The 22,615-nt window shown below is 46.3% G+C and overlaps 1 protein-coding gene across 8 annotated transcripts in view; it reads right to left on the bottom strand.

Moving 5' to 3' along the window:
• The window catches only part of SULF2 (sulfatase 2), a 111,240-nt gene that overhangs the window by 57,179 nt on the left and 31,446 nt on the right, over positions 1-22,615 (bottom strand). For all 8 annotated transcript variants that reach the window (XM_073236479.1, XM_073236480.1, XM_073236481.1 and 5 more), the window contains one exon: positions 8,189-8,428. In XM_073236479.1, coding sequence (XP_073092580.1) covers positions 8,189-8,428 — 240 coding nt within the window. The remainder of the gene's footprint in view (positions 1-8,188; positions 8,429-22,615) is intronic.

Below are 22,615 nucleotides of genomic sequence, written 5' to 3'. Positions count from 1 at the left end.
GAAAGATGACTACATACATTTTGTAAACACTGAAGATATCATTTATCCTTTCAAAGGTATTTATCTCTGAGATCCAAGTCCCTGAAGTCAGAGGAAGCCGACCCATGAATATCCATGAACAAATTGATATTTATCCTGCTTCAATTTAGCGTCTCTCCCTTCATCCTCTGTCAGTGTCTACGACAAACATGGGGTAGCACAGAGCAATGAAACTGCAAAGCTTGTAAAAGATGCAAGGGTTTGTGAAATTAATTAAAGTGACGCCAGAGGACAGCTTGAAGTACATGCAAATCCATTGCCAAACAATAATCCGGCCTCTGAGATAACTAAGAGACCATTGAAAACAAAGATGAAATACTAAGCACTCCACAGGGGAAGATTCAGATGTCAAAGGATTACAAGAGGCCCTTGGAAAAGCTGATCAAGTCCTCAGACATTTTCACAGAAATGACCCTGTGTGATTTTGTTGTGAAAGGGAAGTCAAAGTAAGGGACATCACACTGTGCTACCATTTCGATTCGTTAGACAAATCATAACCCACCCCCCAAGTGACACTTCATCAATTCATCTGCTTAAAGAACCCACTAGTCACAGTTGTGACATAACTTTTAAGTGCCGAGAGATGTAACATAAAATAAGGTTATTTTCATTAACATCCAAAATATATAAAGAACTCATATGGTTCAACACCCAAAAAGCAAATAACCTGATTAAAAAATGCATGGAGGATCTGAACACTTTTCCAAAGAAATTCAGATGGCCAACAGGCACATGAAAAGATGCTCCACATCGCTAATCATCAGGGAAATGCAAATTAAAACCACAATGAGGTATCACCTCACACCGGTTAGGATGGCCAACATCCAAAAGACAAGGAACAACAAATGCTGGTGAGGATGCAGAGAAAGGGGAACCCCCCTACACTGCTGGTGGGAATGTAAATTAGTTCAACCATTGTGGAAAGCAATATAGAGGTTCCTCAAAAAACTAAAAACAGAAATACCATTTGACCCAGGAATTCCACTCCTAGGAATTTACCCAAAGAAAACAAGATAAAAAAAACATATGCACCCCACCCCTGTGTTTATCACAGCACTATTTACAATAGCCAAGAAATGGAAGCAACCTAAGTGTCCATCAGTAGATGAATGGATAAAGAAGATGTGGTACACACACACAATGGAATATTATTCAGCCATAAGAAGAAAACAAATCCTACCATTTGCAACAACATGGATGGAGCTGGAGGGTATTATGCTCAGTGAAATAAGCCAGGCAGAGAAAGACAAGTACCAAATCTGTGGAATATAACAACAAAGCAAAACTGAAGGAACAAAACAGCAGCAGACTCACAGACTCCACCAAGGGACTAGTGGTTACCAAAGGGGAGAGGTGGGGGGCAGAGGGAGAAGGGGATTGAGGGGCATTATGATGGGCATACATGGTGTGTGTATGGAAGACAGTGTAGCACAGAGAAGTAGTGACTTTGTGGCATCTTGCTACACTGATGGACAGTGACTGTGGTGGGGTGTGTCAGGGGACTGGATAATATGGGTGACTGTAGTAACCACAATGTTCCTCATGTGAAACCTTCATAAGATTGTATATCAATGATACCTTAATAAAAAACTAGTGAAAGAAAAAAAGAGATGCTAATACTAGAGGGTGAAAGTTTGATAAGAAATAAAATCTCTGTATAGTCTCAAAGTATTCCCCCACAAATTATTAATTATAAAAAGAACATAGTGATTGAACAATAGATAAAACTGGCAGACACCACCTTAACCAAGGGATCAAAGTAACCACCACCAACAGACAACCTGACATCAAGGACTTCTAAATCTGATGCAGAGAGAGACACAGCATCATTTCTGCAGTGTCCCTGCCCAGAATGCACAGCCTGGATTTAATCATGAGGAAATATTTGACAAATGAAAGTGGAGGCATATTCTACAAATTAAATGACCTGTATTCTTCAAAAAATGGCAATGTCAAGAAAGACAAAGAAGGCTGTTCAGGAGGTGAGGATACTAAAGTGACACGACAGTTAGATGTGATACTGCATTCTGGATTGCATCCTGAACTAGAAAAAATTGCTGTAAAGGGCATTATTGGGAAGGTTAGCCAAATTTGTACAAGACCTATAGAGTAGCTGTAATGTCATGTCAATGTTAAATTTCCCGATTTTGCTAATTCTCCTGTGGCTGTGTGAATTTCCAGGTTCTTAGGGAATATACACTGAAGTATCTATGGGAAAGAGGCATCATTTCCACAATTTACCCTCAAATGGTACAGAGAAAAAAGATACATAGAGAATGCTAAAGCCAGTTTCACAGATGTGAATAATCCTGAATCTGGGAGAAGAGTATATGGGAATTTTCTGTGCAACTCTTATAATGCTTTTCTAACTTTGACATTGTTTCAAACTAAAATGTTAAACAGAAGAAAGAAAAAAAATAAGGTCATTTAAAAATTTTTGTAGCTTCATGTTTTTCAAGATAAAATGCCCAACTAAAATACATTAAAACCACTATTTACATGAAATGTCAATCCACAGTTGGTTCACTTAAGGAATGTTTTTCTGGTTCCACTCTTCCACAGTTCAGGCTGACCTCCTGTATCCAAAAGGGTATCACATATACAAACAGTTGTGAACCATCACTGTGGCTGTGACTTTAATCTCCCCTCAGCATTCATTTTCTTCTTCTCACACAGTAAAAGAATTTTTAGCTGGAAAAAATGGCCACCCAGAGCGAAGACTACACTTTCCAGGCTCCTTTGCAGTCACGTGTGCTCATGTGACTGCTTCTCATCAATGGGACATAAGGAGAAACAGAAAGCAGCTGAGTCTCTGATCAACTTAGGCGCACCTAAATATATAAAGCAAATACTAAAAGACCTAAAGGGAGAAATAGCAGTAAGTTAACAGTAGAGGGCATTTATATCCTACTTTCATCAATGGATAGATCATCTAGACAGATAATAAGACAACACCAGGCTTAAAAGACATATTAGACCAGATGGACTTACCAGACATTTATAGAACATTCCATCCAAAAGCAACACATTCTTCTGCAGTGCACACAGAACATTCTCCAGGATAGACCATATAGTAGGCCACAAAACAAGTCTTAACAAATTTAAGAAAACTGCATCGTGTTAAGCATCTTTTTTAACCACAGTGGTATGAAACTAGAAATCAATTACAAGAAGAAAACTAGAAGAATTCACAAATATGTAGAAACTAAACAACATGCTACTGAGCAATCAATGGGTCAAAGAAGAAACCAAAAGAGAAATATAAATATACCTTGAGACAAATGAAGTGGAAATAAAACATACCAAAATTTATGGGATGCAACACAAGCTGTTCTAGGAGGGAAGTTCATAGCGATTAATGCCTACCTCAGGAAACAAGAAAAATCTCAAAAACAACCTACTTTATACCTCAAGGAACTAGATAAAGAACAAATGAAGCCCAAAGTTAGCAGAAAGAAGAAAATAACAAAGATCATAGCAGATATAAATGGAATGGAGACTAAAAAGATAACAGAAAAGATCAATGAAACTAAGAGCTGGTTCCTAGAGAAGATACAAAATTGACAGGCCTTTAGCTAGACTCACCAAGAAAAAAAATGACTCAAATAAAATCAGAAATGAAAGAAGACATGTTACAACTGATGCCACAGAAACACAAAGGATCAAAAGAGATTATTATGCACAATTACATGCCAACAAATTGGACAGTCTAGAAGAAATGGATAAATTCCCAGAAACATATAACCTACCAAGGCTGAATCATGAAAAAATAGAAAATCTGAACAGATGTATTACTAGTAAGGAAATTGGACTGGTAATCAAAAACCATCCAACCAATAAAAATACAGGACCAGATGACTTCACTGGTGAATTAAACATTTAAAGAAGAAATCAATACCAATCCTTCTCAAACTCTTCCAAAAAATAGAAGAGAAGGGAACATACCCAGACTCACTTTGCGAGGCCAGCATTATTACTCTGACACAAATTGATACCAAAAGAAAACTAGAGGCCAATGCCCTTGATGATTATAAATATAAAAATCCTCAACAAAATATCAGCAAACTGAATTCAACAATTTACTGTATTTCAACAATACAGTAAAAGGATCATGATCAAGTGGGATTTATCCCAGAGATGCAAGGATGGCTCACCATCTGAAAATCACCATGATATACACCCTATTAATAAAATGAAGGATAAAAATCATATGATTATCTCAGCAGGTGCAGAAGAAAAAAACTTGACAAAATTCAACATCCATTTAGGACAAAAACTCAACAAAGTGGGTACAGAGGGAATGTATCTCAACAAAATAAAACCCATACATGACAAGCCCATGCTAACATCATATTCCATGGTGAAAAGCTGAAAACTTTTCCTCTAAGAATAGGAATAAGACAAGGATGTCTACTCTTGCCACTTTTATACAATTTATTATTAGAAGTCCTAGCCAGAGGAGTTTGGCACAAAAAAGAAAAGGCATCCAAATTGGAAAAGAAGAAGTAAAACTACCACTATTTTCAGATGAAATGTTAAAAATAATAAGAAACCCCTGAAGTTTAGTTAGTTAATAGCCATCAGTTCAAATGGCTATTAGAACTAATAAATGAATCAGTGAACTTGCAGGATTCAAAATCAATACGCAAAAATCTGTCGCATCTCTATACAGTAACAATGAACTATTAGAAAAATTAAGAAAAACAGTCCCATTTGCAATGATATCAAAAAGAATAAAATACCTAGGAATAAATTTAACCAAGTAGGTGCAAAATCTGTACACTGAAAACTAAGACATTGATGAAAGAAATTGAAGAGACAAATTAATGGAAAGATATTCCATGCTCATGGTTTGGAAGAAGTAATATTGTTAAAATATCCATACTACACAAAGCAATATATAGATTTCATGCAATCCCTATCAAAATTCCAATGGCATTTTCCACAGAAATAGAACCACCCTAAAATTTGTATGGAACCACAAAAGACCCTGAATAGTGAAGAACATCTTGAGAAAGAAGAACGAATCTCTCTGATTTCAAGCTATATTACAAAGATATTGTAGTCAAAACTATATGGTGTTGGCATAAAAACAGACACATTGGTCAATGGTACAGAATAGAGTGCCCAGAAATAACTCCCCACACATAAGGTCAATTGATTGACACCAAAGAACAGTCTCTTCAATAAACAATGTTGGGAACACTGGTCAGCCACATGCAAAAGAATGAAACTAGATCACTATCTCACACCACCCAAAAAATTAGCTCAAAATGGATTAAAACAACTTGAATGTAAGATGTGAAACCATAACCTGACATCAGTCTTGGTAGTGGTTTTTTGGATTTATACCAAAAGCAAAGAGAATACAGGCAAAAATAAATAAGTGTAGTCAAACTAAAAGTTCTGCACAGTAAAGGAAATCAACAAAATGAAAGTCAACCTGCTGAACTGGAGAAAATATTTTCAATTCATCTATATTGATAAAAAGTTAATATCCAAAATATATAAAGAACTCATATAGCTCAAGAGCAAAGCAAAAACAGTTGATTAAAAAATTGGCAGAGGATCTGAATAGACACGCTTCCAAAGAAGACATGTAGCTGGCCAACAGGTACATGAAAAAGTGCTCAACACCACGAAGGGAAATGCAAATCAAAACCACAATGAGATATCGCCTCACATCGGTTAGAATGGCTATGTGATGCCTAGAAAAGGAACCCTTGCGCCTTGTTGGTGGGGATGTAAATCTGTGCAGCCACTATGGGAAACAGTATGGAGGTTCCTCAAAAATTTAAAAATAGAGTTACCATATGACCCTGCAATTCCACTTCTGGATATTAATCTGAAGAAAATGAAAAGACTAACTTAAAAAGATATATGTACCCCCCATGCTCACTGCAGCATTATTTATAAGAGCCAGGAGATAGAAACAATGTCAGTGCCCACTGATGGATGTAAGGATAAAGAAAATGCGGTATATGGAATATTATTCAGCCAGAAAAAATAATGAAATCTTGCCAGTTGCAATAACACGGATGGATCTTGAGGGCATTATGTTATGCAAAGTCAGAAAAAGACAAATATTTTATGATCTCATTACATGTGGAATCTAAAAAAAATAATAATTGAGCCCATAGATACAGAGAATAGGTTGATGGTTGCCACTGGCAGAGGGTGAAGGGTGGGCAAAATGGGTTAAGGGAGTCAAAAGGCACAGACTTCAGTGAATGAAATAAGTAAGTCATGGGGATGTAATGTATGGCATGGCGACTAAAGTAATACTGCAGTGCATATTTGAAAGTTGCTAAGTCTTAAAAGTTCTCATCATAAGAAAAAAATTACAACTATGTATGATGACAGATGTTAAGTAGACTTATTGTGGTAACCATTTCACAATATATGCAGATGTTGAATCATTATGTTGCACACCCGAAGCGAATACAATGTTGTATGTCAACTATACATCAATTAAAAAAAAATAGCATGCAACTGAGTCTGATCATTTCATGGGGCAGACCCACGAAAATAGCATGGATTTTTAATTGAGAGAATAAATGACTGCTATCTTGGGTCTCTCACACACAGCTAAGCTTAAATCCAACTCACCCAACTGCCCTACATACCCACAAGAATGCAGGGTTTACTTCGTCTAAAGGCCTAGCAAGAACAGTTGGCCACTGGTGTTTGGGAGACTAAAAAGTTATTACATATTCTAGTGTGAGCCATACAAATCAAATTAATTCCAGAGGGATTTCAAATTCATTACAGTTTTCTGTCATTTTTCCCTATCAACCTGCAATGCCCAGCATAACTAACATGTAATGATATCTTTAAAATGTTTTCACGTTAAACAGCAACTTAATGTAAAACTCAAATCTGAGCTTCCTAGTTGCCTGGGCAAAGAAAGAAAGTATACAGGGTACACAGCCCTTGTTATTTAATGACCACGAGTAAGTAGTCGTGTTCACCAGAGTAAACAGACATTTTCAGGGTCCTGAGTTCTAAAAGTCCGGTTAGAATGAGATTTCCTGGATGGAGGGGCATTCTAAATATAATAAATAACACCCAACAGGATTATGGACATTGGATCAATGCCTTCTGAGTTCTAGTAAGAGGACCCACTTTCTGGCTGATTCTGGCAGAATGAGTCTGCAGGAAGACACCTCACCAGCTTGCTGCCCATCCCAGTGTGCCCTCGCCAGCCCCACCGTGTATCTAAAGGGAAGCTCCCCAGCCTGGAGGGCTGCCTAAGTGCTGCGAAAACTGAGCAGAGGGAGGCGTTAATCCTCATGCTACTCCCACCCGAACAAGCCCCTTGTCACTTAGATGCAACTTCCCAGGGCTGCAACATCCCAGGTCCAGTATCTAACTTCATTATTGCCTCAGCTCCTTACCCAAGGTGGGGGTGGGAGGGCGGTGGCATTTACTTTTAAATTTAAGGTAAACTAATTGAGTTTGGGGATTTTATAATGGTGCTAGAGGTAAGTGACTGGTTGTAACTGTGCCTCTGTCTCAGGCAACCAGCCTGGCAGGCGGTTGGAGCCCACCAAAGTCCTCCCGCAACAGAAACATTCAGGAAGCGCTACTTGCTTTCCACCCAGCACACAAAACTGACGCGGACCGAAGCAGAGCGGTGCATGCCGGGTAGCAGTCAAGTGTAGAGGAGCCGAGCACCGCAACCTCTGGGCCATTCTGTAGAGTGGCCACACAATCCCCACACATGCTCCTTTCCATTTTCCACACACTCCACTCTAAACGTTCTTCTGGAACCTTCTTTCATGTTGATGGTCTGAAGTAGTCAGTTCCCAACAGCTTTGATGACATAATTCACAGAGATGTAATATACAGGCACGGCTCCTCCCGGCCTCTGTACTAGATTTCATATTTCAAACGGACTCAGTTTTTTTACAAACTCAAATTCCTTTGCAAAGGTCACTTTCTATCACTACTATTGGCAAATTGTTCTGTATTTTTTGAATGCACATAGAAACAAATGCACTTTTAAATAGAAATAAAGTTGTCCATGTGTACTACCCAGAGTCACCCAGGGCATCCCTGAAATGCAGGTGAGGCAGTGGTCTGGGGCCAAGACACTGGGCACCACGTCCGGAGGCTCCCTGCGGGCCCACCACCTGGCGCTCCTCACCTGTCCGGTAGCCTGTGCTGTTGAGGTACACGGCAAAGGTGCGGCTCTCATGCTGGGCCTGCCAGGAGGGCGAGGAGCAGTTCTCGTTGTTGGTGTAGGTGTTGTGGTTGTGCACGTACTTCCCGGTGAGGATGGAGGAGCGGGAGGGGCAGCACATGGGCGTGGTCACGAAGGCGTTGATGAAGTGCGCCCCGCCCTGCTCCATGATGCGCCGGGTCTTGTTCATCACCTGCATGGAACCTGCAAGCAGGAGCAGAGGTGAGGCGTGGGCGGGTGGAATCCTAACTACCGTGCCCCAGGAGACTATGAAACCATCAGTGGCAGCCGCTGAGGGGCTCTCACAGGTGGCGCCCCCATCCTCGGGGGGAGAGGGTGCATTTTGGAAATCTCTGGGACACATGGGTGACACAACTGGTATTTGTGGGCAGGGACCAGCTAGGCACTGTGGGATGGACCTGCGCATTGAGGAAGTAGCCTAGGTCCCCAGACTCACTGGATATTCATGGTGTGGGGGTGGGGGTGGGGGGCAGGCAGGTAAAAAGCTCTTCATAAGTTATTTAAGCCTAGAATGGAACTTTGTTATACAAACAGAACATCATTTTTGCAGGGTATTAATGCACAGTGATTTTTTTTTAAGCAACCATTAGGTAAACTGAGGGAATATTACATTTTTGTTTGGAACTTCCCCAAGAATTGTTCACTCTTATTGAAATCTGGTCTTGCCAACCCCTGACCCTGTCTCCCTGAATATTTCCCAGCTGAAACGCTCTGCATCAACCCTGAACCATGCATGCCACCTCTGTCCATGTAGTCCTTCTAGCTTGGAACCCACTTCCCACCTCCCCAAATCCCACCTACCAGTCAAGCCACACCTCCTCCAGTGAGCCCTCTGGGGTCACTCTGGCTTTCCATTCCTTACCACGTGGGTAGCATGTGTTATTAGGACTTAATTACATACCACCAGGTATCACGGTTTCATTCCTGCCTATTCTTGTTTCTCAAGGAAGCTGCGGGCAGAGGAGGGCACTCAGGAAGGGAAAGAAATGAGCACGGGTGGAATCTCCACCGTGTGCAGGGGCTCCGCCCAGGGTCCCACCGGCAACAACTGTGTGCCCTGCTCAGGGCTGAATCCTCAGGGCTCTCACGGTGTGAGACACACAGGAAATACTCAGCAAGTGCATGCAGTGGGTGTGTAATTGTACAGTGTGGCTGGTATCCAAGCATTTCATAGTTTAGTGGAAATATTCCATGGACCTCTTCTCTCTTCCTTTTATGGCCATCCTCAGCTGCTTTCCTTCTTGCAGTTCTTAGGGTCTGTAGTGGGGTGAATGATATCCCCCCAACTACCAAAAAAAAAATGATGTCCGTGATCTAAACCCCCGGAACCTGTGAATAAGATCTGATTTGGAAAATCAGTCTTTGAAGATGTAGTTAAGAATCTTGAGGTGGGCCTAAATCCAATGACAAGGGTCTTATAAGAGACGGAAGGGAGAAGACCCACAGACACCGAGGAGAAGACCGTGTGAAGGTGGAGCCGGAGATGGGAGGGGCTGCCAGGAGCTGGAAGAGCCAGGAAGTGTCCTCCTCAGGTCCTCTGGAGGGGGCACAGCCCTGCCAGCACCTTCATCTTGGACTTGTGGCCTCCAGAATTACGAGAGAGGAAATACCCATTGTTTTAAGTCACCCAGTTTGTGGCAGTTTGTTAGGACAGTAATAGGGATACAGGGTCTACCATGCAGTTAAGGTTCTTGCTGGAGCACAGCCGATCTCAACCACAGGCCCCTCAGAGATGTGAAATCGACTCACCAGACTCACCCCGGCACTCTGTCCCTGGAGGCTAAGAATGAAAAGGAGATTTATATGCTCTTGTATCCCACCCTTCTGCCAAATAGGGAAGGAAACAGAGCTAGAGTTTCCTGAGGCAAATATAGATCATATCTCTTCACTGTTTAAAACCATCCAACAGCTTCCCATTGCATGCGGAAGAAAACCCCAATTCCTTGCTGTGGCCTGACTCATCCAGACCTGTCCCCCCGCCAGGCCACCTCCCGTTTCTTTGATCTCATCTCTTCCCTTCCTCTTGTTCACACCTGGCCTCCTTCTTGTTTCCCAAATGCCCCAATCTCATCCCTGTCCCAGGACCTTTGCACTTGCTACAGCCTCTGATAAGAACTCTGAGACTTCCCTTTGCTGGCTTGTCCCATTATTCGTATGTCAACCTAGAGGTCATTTTCTCAGCAAGACCTGGCTGACTCCCTGTCTGAAGGAGCCCCACTCAGCATTTGTCTCCTTCAGAAATGGTCTCCGTTACTGGTTGCTTATGCTGTTCCTCCCTTTCTGGACTGAGAGTTCTGGGTGATCCTGGGCACTGCCTACCACCTACTCCCAGGAATGTATAACTGGGGCTCTGTGAAAACTCCTGGATGGCTGAAGGAAACAGAGCGAAGCCTGCTCTTTTGAGCCCAGCACTGGGGGACACCCTCCTGGAATCAGGTGTGTTTCCTGAGCCTCTTGGCCAAGGCTGCCCACAGTGGGCGGAGGAAAGAACTGGCTTCATCTTATGAACTGAGCAGGCATCATGAGGCTCTGCAGCTGCATGAATATCTGTCATGAAGGCCACACACCCTCCTGAGGAGTCCCCCGGGGTTCCAGCCATAACCACTGGGCAATTACAAGGTTCCCACCAAGTGTGAAGTCCCCTTCTGGAGGGGATGGAGAGGGTGGGCTTTTCGAGGCCTCCCTCTACCAGCTGGTGCTAATTCTCCAGAGCCTGCAAAGTGAGTGTGGCACAGTCTCAGGGTCCAGCAGGGCCTCACTACCCTCAGGCTGCTCCTGGGGTCAGTCCTCAGGATCCCACGCAGGCCTTCTGCTCACGAATCCATTCTTTCCACCTTGAATTTGCACCACAAATTGAGATATCTAGGTCATGCCCTTGAGGCCTCAAGCTTGAACACTGGCCACTTCCCACTTCACAACCTCAGCCCTAACCATGCCCTCTGCTTGGGGAGCTCCCTCCTGCCTCCTTCAGGTTCCTGATCAAATGTCCAATAATTCAGAGAGGCCTTTCCTGGCCCCGCACTGAAACTGCCACCCCTGCTCCTGCACTCCCCACGCCGCTGCCCTGCTTCGTTACTGCCCTTGGACACCAGAGTCACTGCTAGTTCACTTACTGATGAGCTGCCTGCTGCTCCTGCTGGAAGAGCCAGACAGGGGCAGGGATTTAGGCCTGCCTGGTTCACTCTTTAGCTCCAAGCCTAGAACAGTGCCCAGCACATAGTGGGTGCTCAATGAATATCTGCTTAATTAACAAATTACCTTACTCTTGGGGTTTCTGTATAACTCAAGAGCCAAAGCTGGTTTGCATCCATAGGCATGTGTATGTTTTGTGTACTGGATTTTTAAAAATTGGACTTTAAATAGCATTAAGCAGATTATGTGTTCTTTAGTTTGCCACACTCCCCAGCACTCCCTATAGTATTACACCAATGATACCCATTTATGTTACTTGCCTGGTCTCTGAAGGCTTCAGTTTGGCAACCTAATATATAACTTAGTTGATGAGACAGCTCCAACTTATCCCGGGGGTAGGAGGCAGTGTCATATGTCAGGACTCACTGCAGTTATTAATAGTGGTGACTATCATCGGCTGAATGGTTGCTGTGTACACTTCTGGGCATACATCATTCATCATTTTACTTAATCCTCCCAACAGCCTTTTGGAGGTCAGGGAGTTCAGTGACTGGTCAAGGCCACACAGCTCAGGGAGTGGGATGTGAGGACTCAAACCCGGGCTTCTTGATAAGAATGGTGGGTGCTGGGTATTCTGTTCAGGCTACACCATGCAGAAGGTGGTGATAATGGATCTAGGAAGTACACAGAGATCCCTATGCACTTGCCCAACTCTAGGCTTCAGTGAGGCTTGGAACAGTCCTGGACTGTATGTTGGTTCTCCTAGGAGTTCACCCAGAGGTGACTCCTCAGTAGCGGGGAGCAGCAGAATTCCATCATCTAATACCAGGGACGCTGGTGGTGGGAAAGCAGTTACCATGCGTACGGAAACCTCCAGGGCAGAGCCCCTGGTTGGTGCTGTCTTGTCCTTAACACCTACACACCTACTTCAGCAGGGAGGGAACTGCCCAGCTGCTCAGCGCTCTAGGCAGGTGGAGGTACAGGCTTGTCCTTGATCCTACAGTTTCGTTTCCCTTACTTAGGGCGAGTGATCGTAGCTTCTCTCCTCCAGGAGAGTAGACTCCTGTTGTTTCAACATACAAAACAATTACAGCTGATTAAAGAGAACTAAACAGTAGTACCAGGGGCACGGAGGGGTGGTGAAATCACGGAAAGGTGAGGGGGGGCTGGCATTTGGCACACACTGCCTCAGTACAGGGCAGCGCTGTCTACCCGGGGATGTTACTTGGCTAACAGACACCTCAACACCCAGAGTACCACTGCCCCCCCACCCCAGACTGAGCTCCTGATGCCACCCAGCCCCTCATGGCTCCTCCAGCAGCACCTCTCCTCCCCTCCGGTTATTCAGGCAATAATCTTGCTACTCTTTGGTCCTGTCTCTCCATTCCCACATCCAATCCATCAGCAAAGCCTTTTGTTCTTTCTCCAAAGTGCATCTCCAATCGGAACCCTGCTGCCTCCTCCTGGGCAGGTCATCCTCTGTCCTCTGAGTTAGCTCAGTAGCTCCCCAACTGGGCTCTGGCAGTTTATCCCCCATGGAGCGGCTCGAGTTACTCCTCTCCTAGCATCCTCCATGGCTCCCACTCACTTGGAGAATCAAGTCCTTATGGTGCACAGCCCCGCAGGCTCCAATCCCTCCACTCCCACCCACCCTCTGCAGCCACAGGGCCTCGGGCCTTGTCCTTAGACTTGCCTGACTCATTCCCACCTCACAGCCTAGCGCATGCTGCTCCTCCAACCCCCTCACTGATGGCCTGCACCCCCACCCCATTATCTCATACCTCTTCTTTGTTTTGTTTCCAACTCTATGTGTCATCTCTAAGGCACTATGTACTCGTACATATTTACATATCTGCCTTGCTTGCTGCCCCCCGGAGGCCCAGAGCAGTGCCTGGCCCTTAGTAGGTGCTCAGCAATTATTTCTCAAAGGAATGAATCCAGGAATCCAGGGTGCTCCAGGCAGATCAGCCCTCTGCCCGCTCTTCACAAGCTATGAGGAGAGTGGACAAAGCAGCTGGGAATGAGAACTCGGCCTCTTGGTCTCCGGAAACTGCAGAAAGGACAAAGCTGGCTGCCCACCCGACCTGTCAGACCCTCTCCTGGGAACAGGAGGCTGCCACCTGGGGAATGAGTCCCCTGTAGTCAGCAGCCCCGAATGCTGCATCGGCTAACAGCAAACCGCCTGCTGAACTTTTTTAGTTTTAATCTGCTCAAAACCGGGTCTCAACTGCTTACATCTCCACCCTACTAATTCCAGAGGAGACGAGGGATTGGTTGCCCTTGACCAGGAGTCCCCCACACGTGTGTGCCCGCTGCACTCATGCCTGCCCTGGTAGGCTGGCTCGGGAGAGTCATGTCAACCCACTGGTAGAGTTTCACAACGTGCTGCAGTGACGGCAGCATTCGGTGTATAAGTAGCACTACACTGCATGTCAACCTCCCCTTGGGGACAGTCACCTGCTGTCTGCAAACTGCCACAGCAATGTGTCTGGGATGCAAAATCCTATGATCTAATCCTGCCCAGGCCAGCCCTCATGCAGACAGACAGCTCTGAAGGGAGGGAAGAACCCGGAAGATGTGGCCACACAGAAATAAGGCCAGTTTTCAATATTTAAATGAAGCCAGGCCAGCCAACTAAAACTTATTTAGTCCAACATAAACTTGGGGATATGCAGACAAAAACAGACCCAGTTTCTTTCCGTGATCCAACCTTTCTTCCTGGCTGGAACAGGCACGAGGTCACCGTGACACCTCTCTGTGGCTCTAATGAGCTGGGGAGGTGGCCCCACTCCCACCCTGATGGGACTTAAATTCTGGTGCCCACATCATGCCACCCCTGCCAGGAACCTGGGGTCTCCCCATGATAATCATCTCTACCCACTTTGATTCCTTTTTGGGGCCTCTCAGTACACCACCTGTGCTATTCTTTGTTTTTATTTAACTTTAAAAAATAAACTTTAATCACAACCCAAGTTAACAATGTGAATTGGTGCATTTGACATGCTAATTACATGTTTTTTGGATGCACAACATAATCAGTCTGTAAGTAGTAGAATCAGTTGTTTGCTGACCCGCCACATGAGATGATGTGTGTACTACCTGTCACAGAAAGGCATTTTGGGAAATGCTGAATTAATTTGCTCTTCTAAAGGTCTGGGTCAGAGCAACTGCTACCTACAGGGAGCAAGCAGGCACTTGAGGACTTTTAAGATTCAAAACATGACCCAATCTTTGCCATCCCTAGAGCTTAGGAGCTTGGACCCACTTTCTGCCATAGAGGCTCACGTCAGCTGCAAGCAGATGCACTCTCTGGCCCTCTGAGACAAACTCCTGTAGCCACCACCCCGGGTGGCACAGGAGGTGCTGATTTTGATAGATAACTAATGAGGTGGTATCTTCTGACGTTTGTTTTCTTAAAACTATAGGTAAATAATTTGAGTCTGTGATGTTAGAGCCTGGCCTTGAGGCACTGAGTTTGCAAACCTGCAGAGTACCACTTCTGTGGCTCCCAGACCCCCAGAGAGCAGGCTTGAAGAGGGGGAAGGGATGCTGCGGGTCTGGGTCCAGGCTGGGGCAATGCGGGCAGGGCCATAAACTGGGCCACAGGTGGGAAAGTACCTGTGCCCTGCACTGTCCTGCATCCACTGGTGCCCGTCTGCCAGGCTGGAATTCCTGTGGCGGCCCTCGAGTGTCCCATTTTGGAACGCCAATAGTGTCACTGGATCAGATTGCGAGCTGCCCTCCCCTTCTCTCCACCAACGGCAACACCTGTTTAAGGGCTACAGGAAGCTGGGCCCCATCAGACCAACCGCCCCAAAATAGCTCTGTCCCCAGCAGTGGTGGGGAAAAGAGAGACCTAGGGGCTGAGCAGCAGCAATCAGAGGCCACTTCTGGGCAGAGGGACTCCATTGTTTCCTATGCAATTACATTTGATTTCCCTCCTCCTGCAGGAATGTGCTCATTGCTGTCAGTTGGCAACTCAATCCAGAATAATTATACTGGATGCCTGGGACCTGCTCCGCAGAAGAGTTTTCTCCCGGTGGTGGCATAAGGGGATCCAGTTCTGACTCCTGGATATTACAAAAATGAAGTAAAATGTTAAGGCTGGTTTTACCTCCAAAAAGCCAAGGCATGAAATTGGTTCTTAAACCCAAAATCAATTAAGCAGATGTTAAAGGGGCAGTATTGGAATGTCATTAATGACTACTGGACTGTCAGAGAGATCACGAGGTTCATTTTTTTCTCTGCCTTCTGCTGGCTCTGGTTGCAAAACGTCTGGGAGAAAATTCTGATATGGGATATTGGTAGTTCTCAATGGAGGGGAGGTGACAGACAGGCCCTGGGAAAGGGCAGGTCACCCACATAATCAATGGCTCTGAGCAGTCATCCCTCATTTCCTCTCTGAGCAGCTCCTTTCCCTTGTAATTCTCAAGTGTTGCCCTGCCAGAGGCTGTTCATGCAACAAGGCAGGCCCTCCAAGGTGTTTTGCCTACTTTTCAGGGTGGGCCACACAGAGCTGGTCACCTAGCCACTGGCCTGGGGTGTGACGCTTGCAAAGCAGCCTGATGTCTGTCTAAACCTGCATCCCTCCCCCTCCTTCTTTGTAAACAGCACCACCATCTGCCCAACCGCTCAGCCAAAATCCTTGGAGACATCCTTGATCCTCCTTCCCTCCCCTCCCACTTGCAATCCAACAAGCCTTGCCTCCCGGACCTTCAGACAGAATCTGCTCCAGCCAATCTCTGCATCTGCAGGTGGCCCAGCATCGCCCACCGGCCACTGGCCTCCCTGATTCCGATCTTGGCCCCAGGCTACCCCCTTGCCACCTGCAGCCGGAGTGAGCCATTGAAACCGTGAACCAGGCATACTTGACCTGCTCAGAACATTTCAATGACTTTCCACCGGCCTTGGAATAGAATCCAGACCTTCCCCCATCTTCCACCTTCACCCCCTGCCCCTGCCCCTCTCTCCCCAAAGTTGCCGGCAGGCCTGTTCTTGCCACTCAGCTCTCGCATGTGTCTGTCTGCCTGGAGTGCTCCCCCTAAACCCTACGTTTCCATGCGAACGGTTTCTTCTCAAGATGCAGGCCTCACCGGTGCCTGTTACACAGATACACCACCCCTTGCTAGAGGTGCTTCCCCTTGCTCCTGGCCTCTGGCGTGGCTGCGGCCCTAGGCTGCCCACCAGTGTTTCCCCTTCTTAATAGGTTTGCATTTTAGCCTTCAATGTACCTGGCTAGGAAACTACGTTTCCAGGCTCTCCTCTGGCTCAGTGTGGGAGTGGTCCTCCTCCTGGCCTTCCAGAGCTCCTCTCTGCCCAGTGCTCCCCCCGGGGGTCCAACCTGCATGGGCCACATCTGCAAGGGTTTCTACCTTCTGCCTTTGGGCTAGGTTTAGCCAATGAGGGTCCTGGTAGGAGATCAGCAAAAAAAAGAAACTAATGTTGGGGTATAGACCCCCCCCATGTCCCTCCCTGTGGTGTCAACAGGTGGTGACAGCTCCTGTAGGGGGGCCCTCTGCATCTCCAGGTCCTAGTAACCATTTGCTCTTCTCATCCCCTTGGCTTTGGGGTGAGGATGGCCCCACTATTACTAACTAGCTTTGGGTTCTGTGCTGTCACTAGTGGTTTTCCCACATGTGCTTACACCTTAGCCCCAAACAGTTAAACCCTCCTTGAATAATCCAAATTTTTTGTATATGCCACATTTCTTGCTGAGATTGAGGCTAAGTAAATAAGTTCTGTCCATGCTATACGTGGTATCTGGCGTGGAGGTCCTTAAAGGGAGGTGACTTAATTCAAGGTCCATCTATTTTATCTTTCTGCTTCCTTCTCCTTGCATGGAATGTGGCTGTGATAGTTGGAGCTTCAGCAGCCATTCTGAACCCTGAGGGGACTCTGCAGATAGAAGCATGGATGAACAGAAAGGTAGAGAAGGATCTTGGGTCCTTGATTTCCTTGAAGTCATCATGCCAGCCCTACACTGCCAACTTCTAGTTATTTTATATGAGAAGCAAAATTTTGTCTTGTTTAAGCCACTATTATTTTACATTTTCTTCTGCATGCAGCCAAACCTAATCCCGATTCACTTAGCTTCCAGAATTTAAGTGATTTTCCAAGGGTTGCTGAACTGAACAAAAATTCTTGCAGGAATGTGCTTGGCAAGTTGAACACCAGGGTGGGTCCAAATGAACCTCTCTTCTTCCTGAGATAACCTGCATCCACATGTTTTTCTAACTCTGGTGAGTAGCAGCTGGAATGTCAGGAGCTTCTATCTCAGGGAGGCTGAGCTGGAAGCTACACTGATCTGGTGTCCAGAATCTGGGCACACTGTCCTGGGCTTCCAGCCATTTGGCCCCTATAGAGAACCCAAGCCTGCAATTTATAATTGATTTCTGGATATCAGTTCATAACACAGGGTGTGGTTTCCTTATGTTCATGGATGGAAAGTGGAAAACAAATGCCTGGCCAGAAATCCTCCCAGGCCTTTCTCTCAAAAGCCTGCATCTCCCACAAGGCAGCCCTCTTGTAACTTTCAGGATCGCAGACCCCTCTGAGTATCTGGTTGAGGGTCAGTAAAACAAAAACAGGCACCCGATCTGCACACAGTACTCACCCTCCCTTACTCCGGGCCCACCCAGGCCTAGGTGTGGAATTTCTGACTCTGAAAGCCAACTGCCTGGGACAGCTTCACCTGACTTTTCACAGGCCTCTGCAGTTTCCCAGGTCCAGAGCTGAGCTCCCAACCACAGCTCTCCCCATCTCTGTGAACAGAACATGGCTCCTGGCAGTTGTTCAGGCCCAAACTTTGAAACTGTTCTTGACTCCTCCCCTTGCCACTCTGCAGGAGAGCCATCAGCTTATCTTATCAGCTCCACCCTCTGACCACGTGTGACATCTGACTACTTCCCCCACTTGGGTCTCTGCCTCCCATCACCTTGTGCCTTGACCACTGCAACAGGCAGGTGCCCACCAGGCCCACCTCCTGCCTGGACCACTGCAGCAGACTCCTCACAGGCTCCCTGCTCTTATTACACCCCTTCAGTCTGTTCCCATGTAACAGCCAGAGGGGTCAAATGAACACATAAGTCAGGTGATGTTCCTCCTCTGCTTGGTGTTCCTCACTGGTTCCATCTTACTCAGAAAGCTCAAGTCCTCCCGCTGGCTCAAAGACCCTGCATGATCTGCCCTCCCCCATCACCTCTCAGACCTCACCTCTTCCTGTCTCCTTGCTCACCCTGCTCTGCCACTCTCACCTCTTTGCTGCTGAGTCTGGTGGGACTGCTTCTGCCTCAGGGCCTTTGCACCCACTATTTGCTCTGCCTGGAATGCTCTCCCCAGGGGAATCCCCTTGACTGGCTCTCTTACCTTCTTTGCCCAAACATCCCCTTCTCAGAGGCCACCCTACATAAAATCACAACTCTCCCTTTTCCCACCCTCCCTTGCTTTATTCTCACCACTTTTCACTATCATATGTTCTACATATACCTCATGTGTGTTTTTAAATGAGCTCTTACACTAGTATGTATGTAAGCTCTGTAACAGCAAAGATTTTGCCTAGTTGCTCCTGGGTCCCCTTTGGCACATTGTAGGTGCTCAGTAAACGCATGATAAATGAATGAGCTTGGTCTACTCTCCTAGCACCCTGCTGGGAATCCTGTGAGGGAGCCATGAAGATCCATCTCCTGGACTTAACTGCACCCCAGCCATTCTGCCTTTTTCTGGTACCAGCTCTCGAAATTCTCCTTCAGGGAATTGCCCCCACTTCCTCAGTCCTCATGCGGGCTCGGCTCCATCCCTGGCTCCAGGGGTGTGCGTGTGACTAAGGCTGGCCAAGCTGCATGTGCCATCCCCCTGAATGGTTCATGATGGGCCAGGTTTCCCAGAGTGCCAGATCCAAGAGCCTTAATTTGGGGACTTCTGTTGGTACTCTTGGGAGATAGTCTCTTTCTATAAGGATGGCTCACTGCAGCATTAATTCAGGTCTGGTGATGCTACTGGGGCCAGATGGAGAGCTGGGCTGAGGATGAAGCCAACGTGGAGGAAAGCTGAGATTAGGGAGATGCAGAGACAGATGACATCCGGGGATAAAGTTCCTAGATCCAACTGCACCTGAAGCTCAAAATACACTTTGACTTTTTATTTACGAGTCAAGTAAACTTTTGTTTGTTCAGTCCAGTTTGAAGTGGGTTTCTGACTTTTGTCACTGAGTGGTTGTAATTACGTGTTTTTATATCCAACAGACAGAACGTTTCCATGGCATTTTTCAGCCCCTCCAACACCACCAGTCAGCCATGGTGGCATAATCCTCTTCTCCAGAAAACACAGCAATGATAGAAGAACCTGTGGCAGACTTGACAAGTGCCCCTTTAACTTGGCAGGTATCAGCACGCCTGGCTCACAAGCCTGGCAGGGCATGTACCTGTACCGGGCCAGCCTGCCCTGCATGAGCACAGCCACCAGGCCCACTCTGCAGTGCTGGCCAGGAGGTGGCTGGACACTAACCCCACTTTCAGTGCCATGAGAGATTTACATTCCAAAAATTATTTTTAAATATAAAATCTGTTGCAGACAAGCAGCACTCTGGGGCACTGGCTGCACTAAATGAGTGGCCTTATTCATCAGAGTGGGGGGCAAACCTTCGCGTACACATCCTACGTGCCTGGTACTGACGAGATGTTTATGTAGATCGATAAGGTTAAGATATACAGCTCCATTATATAGATGAGTAAACTGAGGCACAGAGAGGTCAAGTAACTTTCCCAAGGCCAGTCGGTGGCTGAGTTGGGATGAAAATACTCCTCTTCACATCTTTGTTGAGAGCATTTTCATTTAAAGATGTCCTGAAAGGCAAAGAGTTCTTCTGAAATGTGAACACTGGCTCCACAGTACTTGCAGTTTTGAGGGGCATACTTGAAATCTAGCAATCCAGTTCTACCTGGCATGGATCCTCAGCAAAATGAGCAGTGGAGAATCAGTGCCCAGTATTCTGGGGTTTGGGGTCTGTCTCCTTAACCCTCAGACACAAGAGCTGCCCTTGTATTGCTCCCATGTCAGCACGGCATGAGACTCACATGTGAGCAAGTCGCTCCCCCTTCCAGTCTCTGTCCTGATTAGGTCAAGAAGAAAGTCTCAGGAAGGTGCTACTTCACCTTTAATGCTTCTCTCAAGATTACCCATTACCCTTCACAACAAAGACAGACCAGCCTCGTGGGGGGGCAGCATCCGGCTGGGATCAAAAACACTGGTGTTTTCAGTATACTTGGTTTCGCTGTGACCTTTTACCCGAGGCAAAGATACTGGTTTTTCATTTACAGCCATGATTTACACCTTCCTTTTAAAATAATACTTATGCTTCTAAAAGTAAGTCCAGTTAAAGAAAAGCTCAAATAATAGAACAAACGGCCCTAGGATTCTGCAAATATTCTCTTGCTCCAGGCAAAGACTGTGTCTAATTCATCTTGGTGTCTCAGAGCCCGTCTGAGCTGCTGAGGCTCACCGAAGGTTTGTCTGCACTGAACTAAACCAGTAAACCCTGGCAGAGCCCACTGGTTTCATGGCTTATCTGACCGAAGGACACATGCAAATTAGACCTCAGCTTCCGTGTGCTTCTCCCCGCTACCCTCCTGGTTAAGCAGGCCAGCCGAGACCCTGCTGGTTGCCAAGGGTCATCTAAACACAGGGATTTTCCCAATCGCTTTGAAAATGTATTGATAACTGAAGCCACTTACAGAACCAATAGGCCCTGGAGCCAGTTCCCCTGGGCATTTATACTTCTGAGTGACAACTTAGGGAGGAGTGTCAGGTGCATATAGGGAAGAAAAAATGAATACACAGCCCCCTCCCCCTGCCCCAACCATGCAATTAGGAAGCAGGACACATGCCTCTTCGGTGCTGTGACCTGTACCAGTTCTCTCAACCCAGGCCCTAATTAGGATCGACAGCTGTTCTCCACCCAGAGACTGGAAGAAAGCCTGGAATGATCTTAGTTGAGAAGTCTCCAGCCTCGAGAACCATCAGAACTGCCGCACGGATGAGCAGAAAATAGCAGATGATAAATTTTTTAGGACCCCCCTCTGTGTGCCAGTTGTAGCAGACTGTGAGATAATGTGCTGGCCTTTTTTGGAACATGCATTATTGATCTGGGTCTGTCTAGTGGTTTATAAAAAGCCCACAATCCCTCTCTGCCCCCTACTACTACCTTCCCATCTCTCACCTCCTGAAAAAAGGCTATGCCTCCTTCAAAAGCCAGTTTGCTGTTAGAGGGGCTTGCAGAAGGGGAGGCTTGCAGACAAGACCCCTGCAAGCCAGTGCAGTGGGGCAAGCTGACAGCTATCATAGAACAGGAGCACTCTAAACCCATCGCATCTACTTCCTGGAATTTATCTCTTAGAAACTTGCTCACATGTGCAAAGATACATGTATAATGACATTCCCGGCAGCAGCGCTTTACAGCAAAAGCTAACACAAGTGGTAGCAATCTAGAAACACTCAACAGCCATCCCAGGAGACTGGTTAAGTGGAGCGGTGATGAAGCCCGTGGGCTTTGGGTTTAAATCTTGTTCAGCCGCATCCTAGCTGTGTGACTTTGCACAAGTAACTTTACTTCCCTGTGCCTCAGCTCTGCATCTGTAAAATGAGATGAATGAATCTTTGTCCTTTAAGGTAGCCATGGTTTGCTCTGCTTTCCTCTCTCCTGTGTCCTTATCACACCCATAGCTCCTTTCTTTCTATCTGCATGGTCTATTGGTTTTATTCGAGTTTCACGGATGCAAACATACAATCAGATTCTGACATGATGCTTAGTGGGATCACGCTGCAGCAAAAACGTGTTGTTCCTAACGTAGGTGCTTAATCGTTCACCTTGGTTCCTGATACCCTCAGTCCTCCTCTTTTCCTTAACCCCCATGCCCAATCCATGTGCACCTCCCGCCCTGGCCCAAGCTTCCATCATTACCTGCCCAGTTACTGCACTGGCCTCCTGGGTCTCCCTGTCTCTGCTCCTACTCTCTGCAATCTAGTTTTCACAGAGCAGCCAGAAGGATCCTGTTGGAACCTAAGTCAGATCACGGCCCTCCCCCGCTGAAGGCCCCTGGACCCATGTCCCTTTCACTAAGAATAAAACTCAAAACCATCACTGTGGTCACAGGTCATAAGGCCACATGACCTGGCACCAGCTGACCCCTGGCCTCATCTCTCTGCACTTACACGCTGGCTCCCTCCAGCCCAGCTCACAGGCCT

This window comes from Manis javanica, chromosome 5, assembly GCF_040802235.1.
Source record: "Manis javanica isolate MJ-LG chromosome 5, MJ_LKY, whole genome shotgun sequence".
Lineage (NCBI taxonomy): Eukaryota > Metazoa > Chordata > Mammalia > Pholidota > Manidae > Manis > Manis javanica.
Note: the sequence above shows the minus strand (reverse complement) of the source record. Positions and strands in the feature narration are given on the sequence as shown.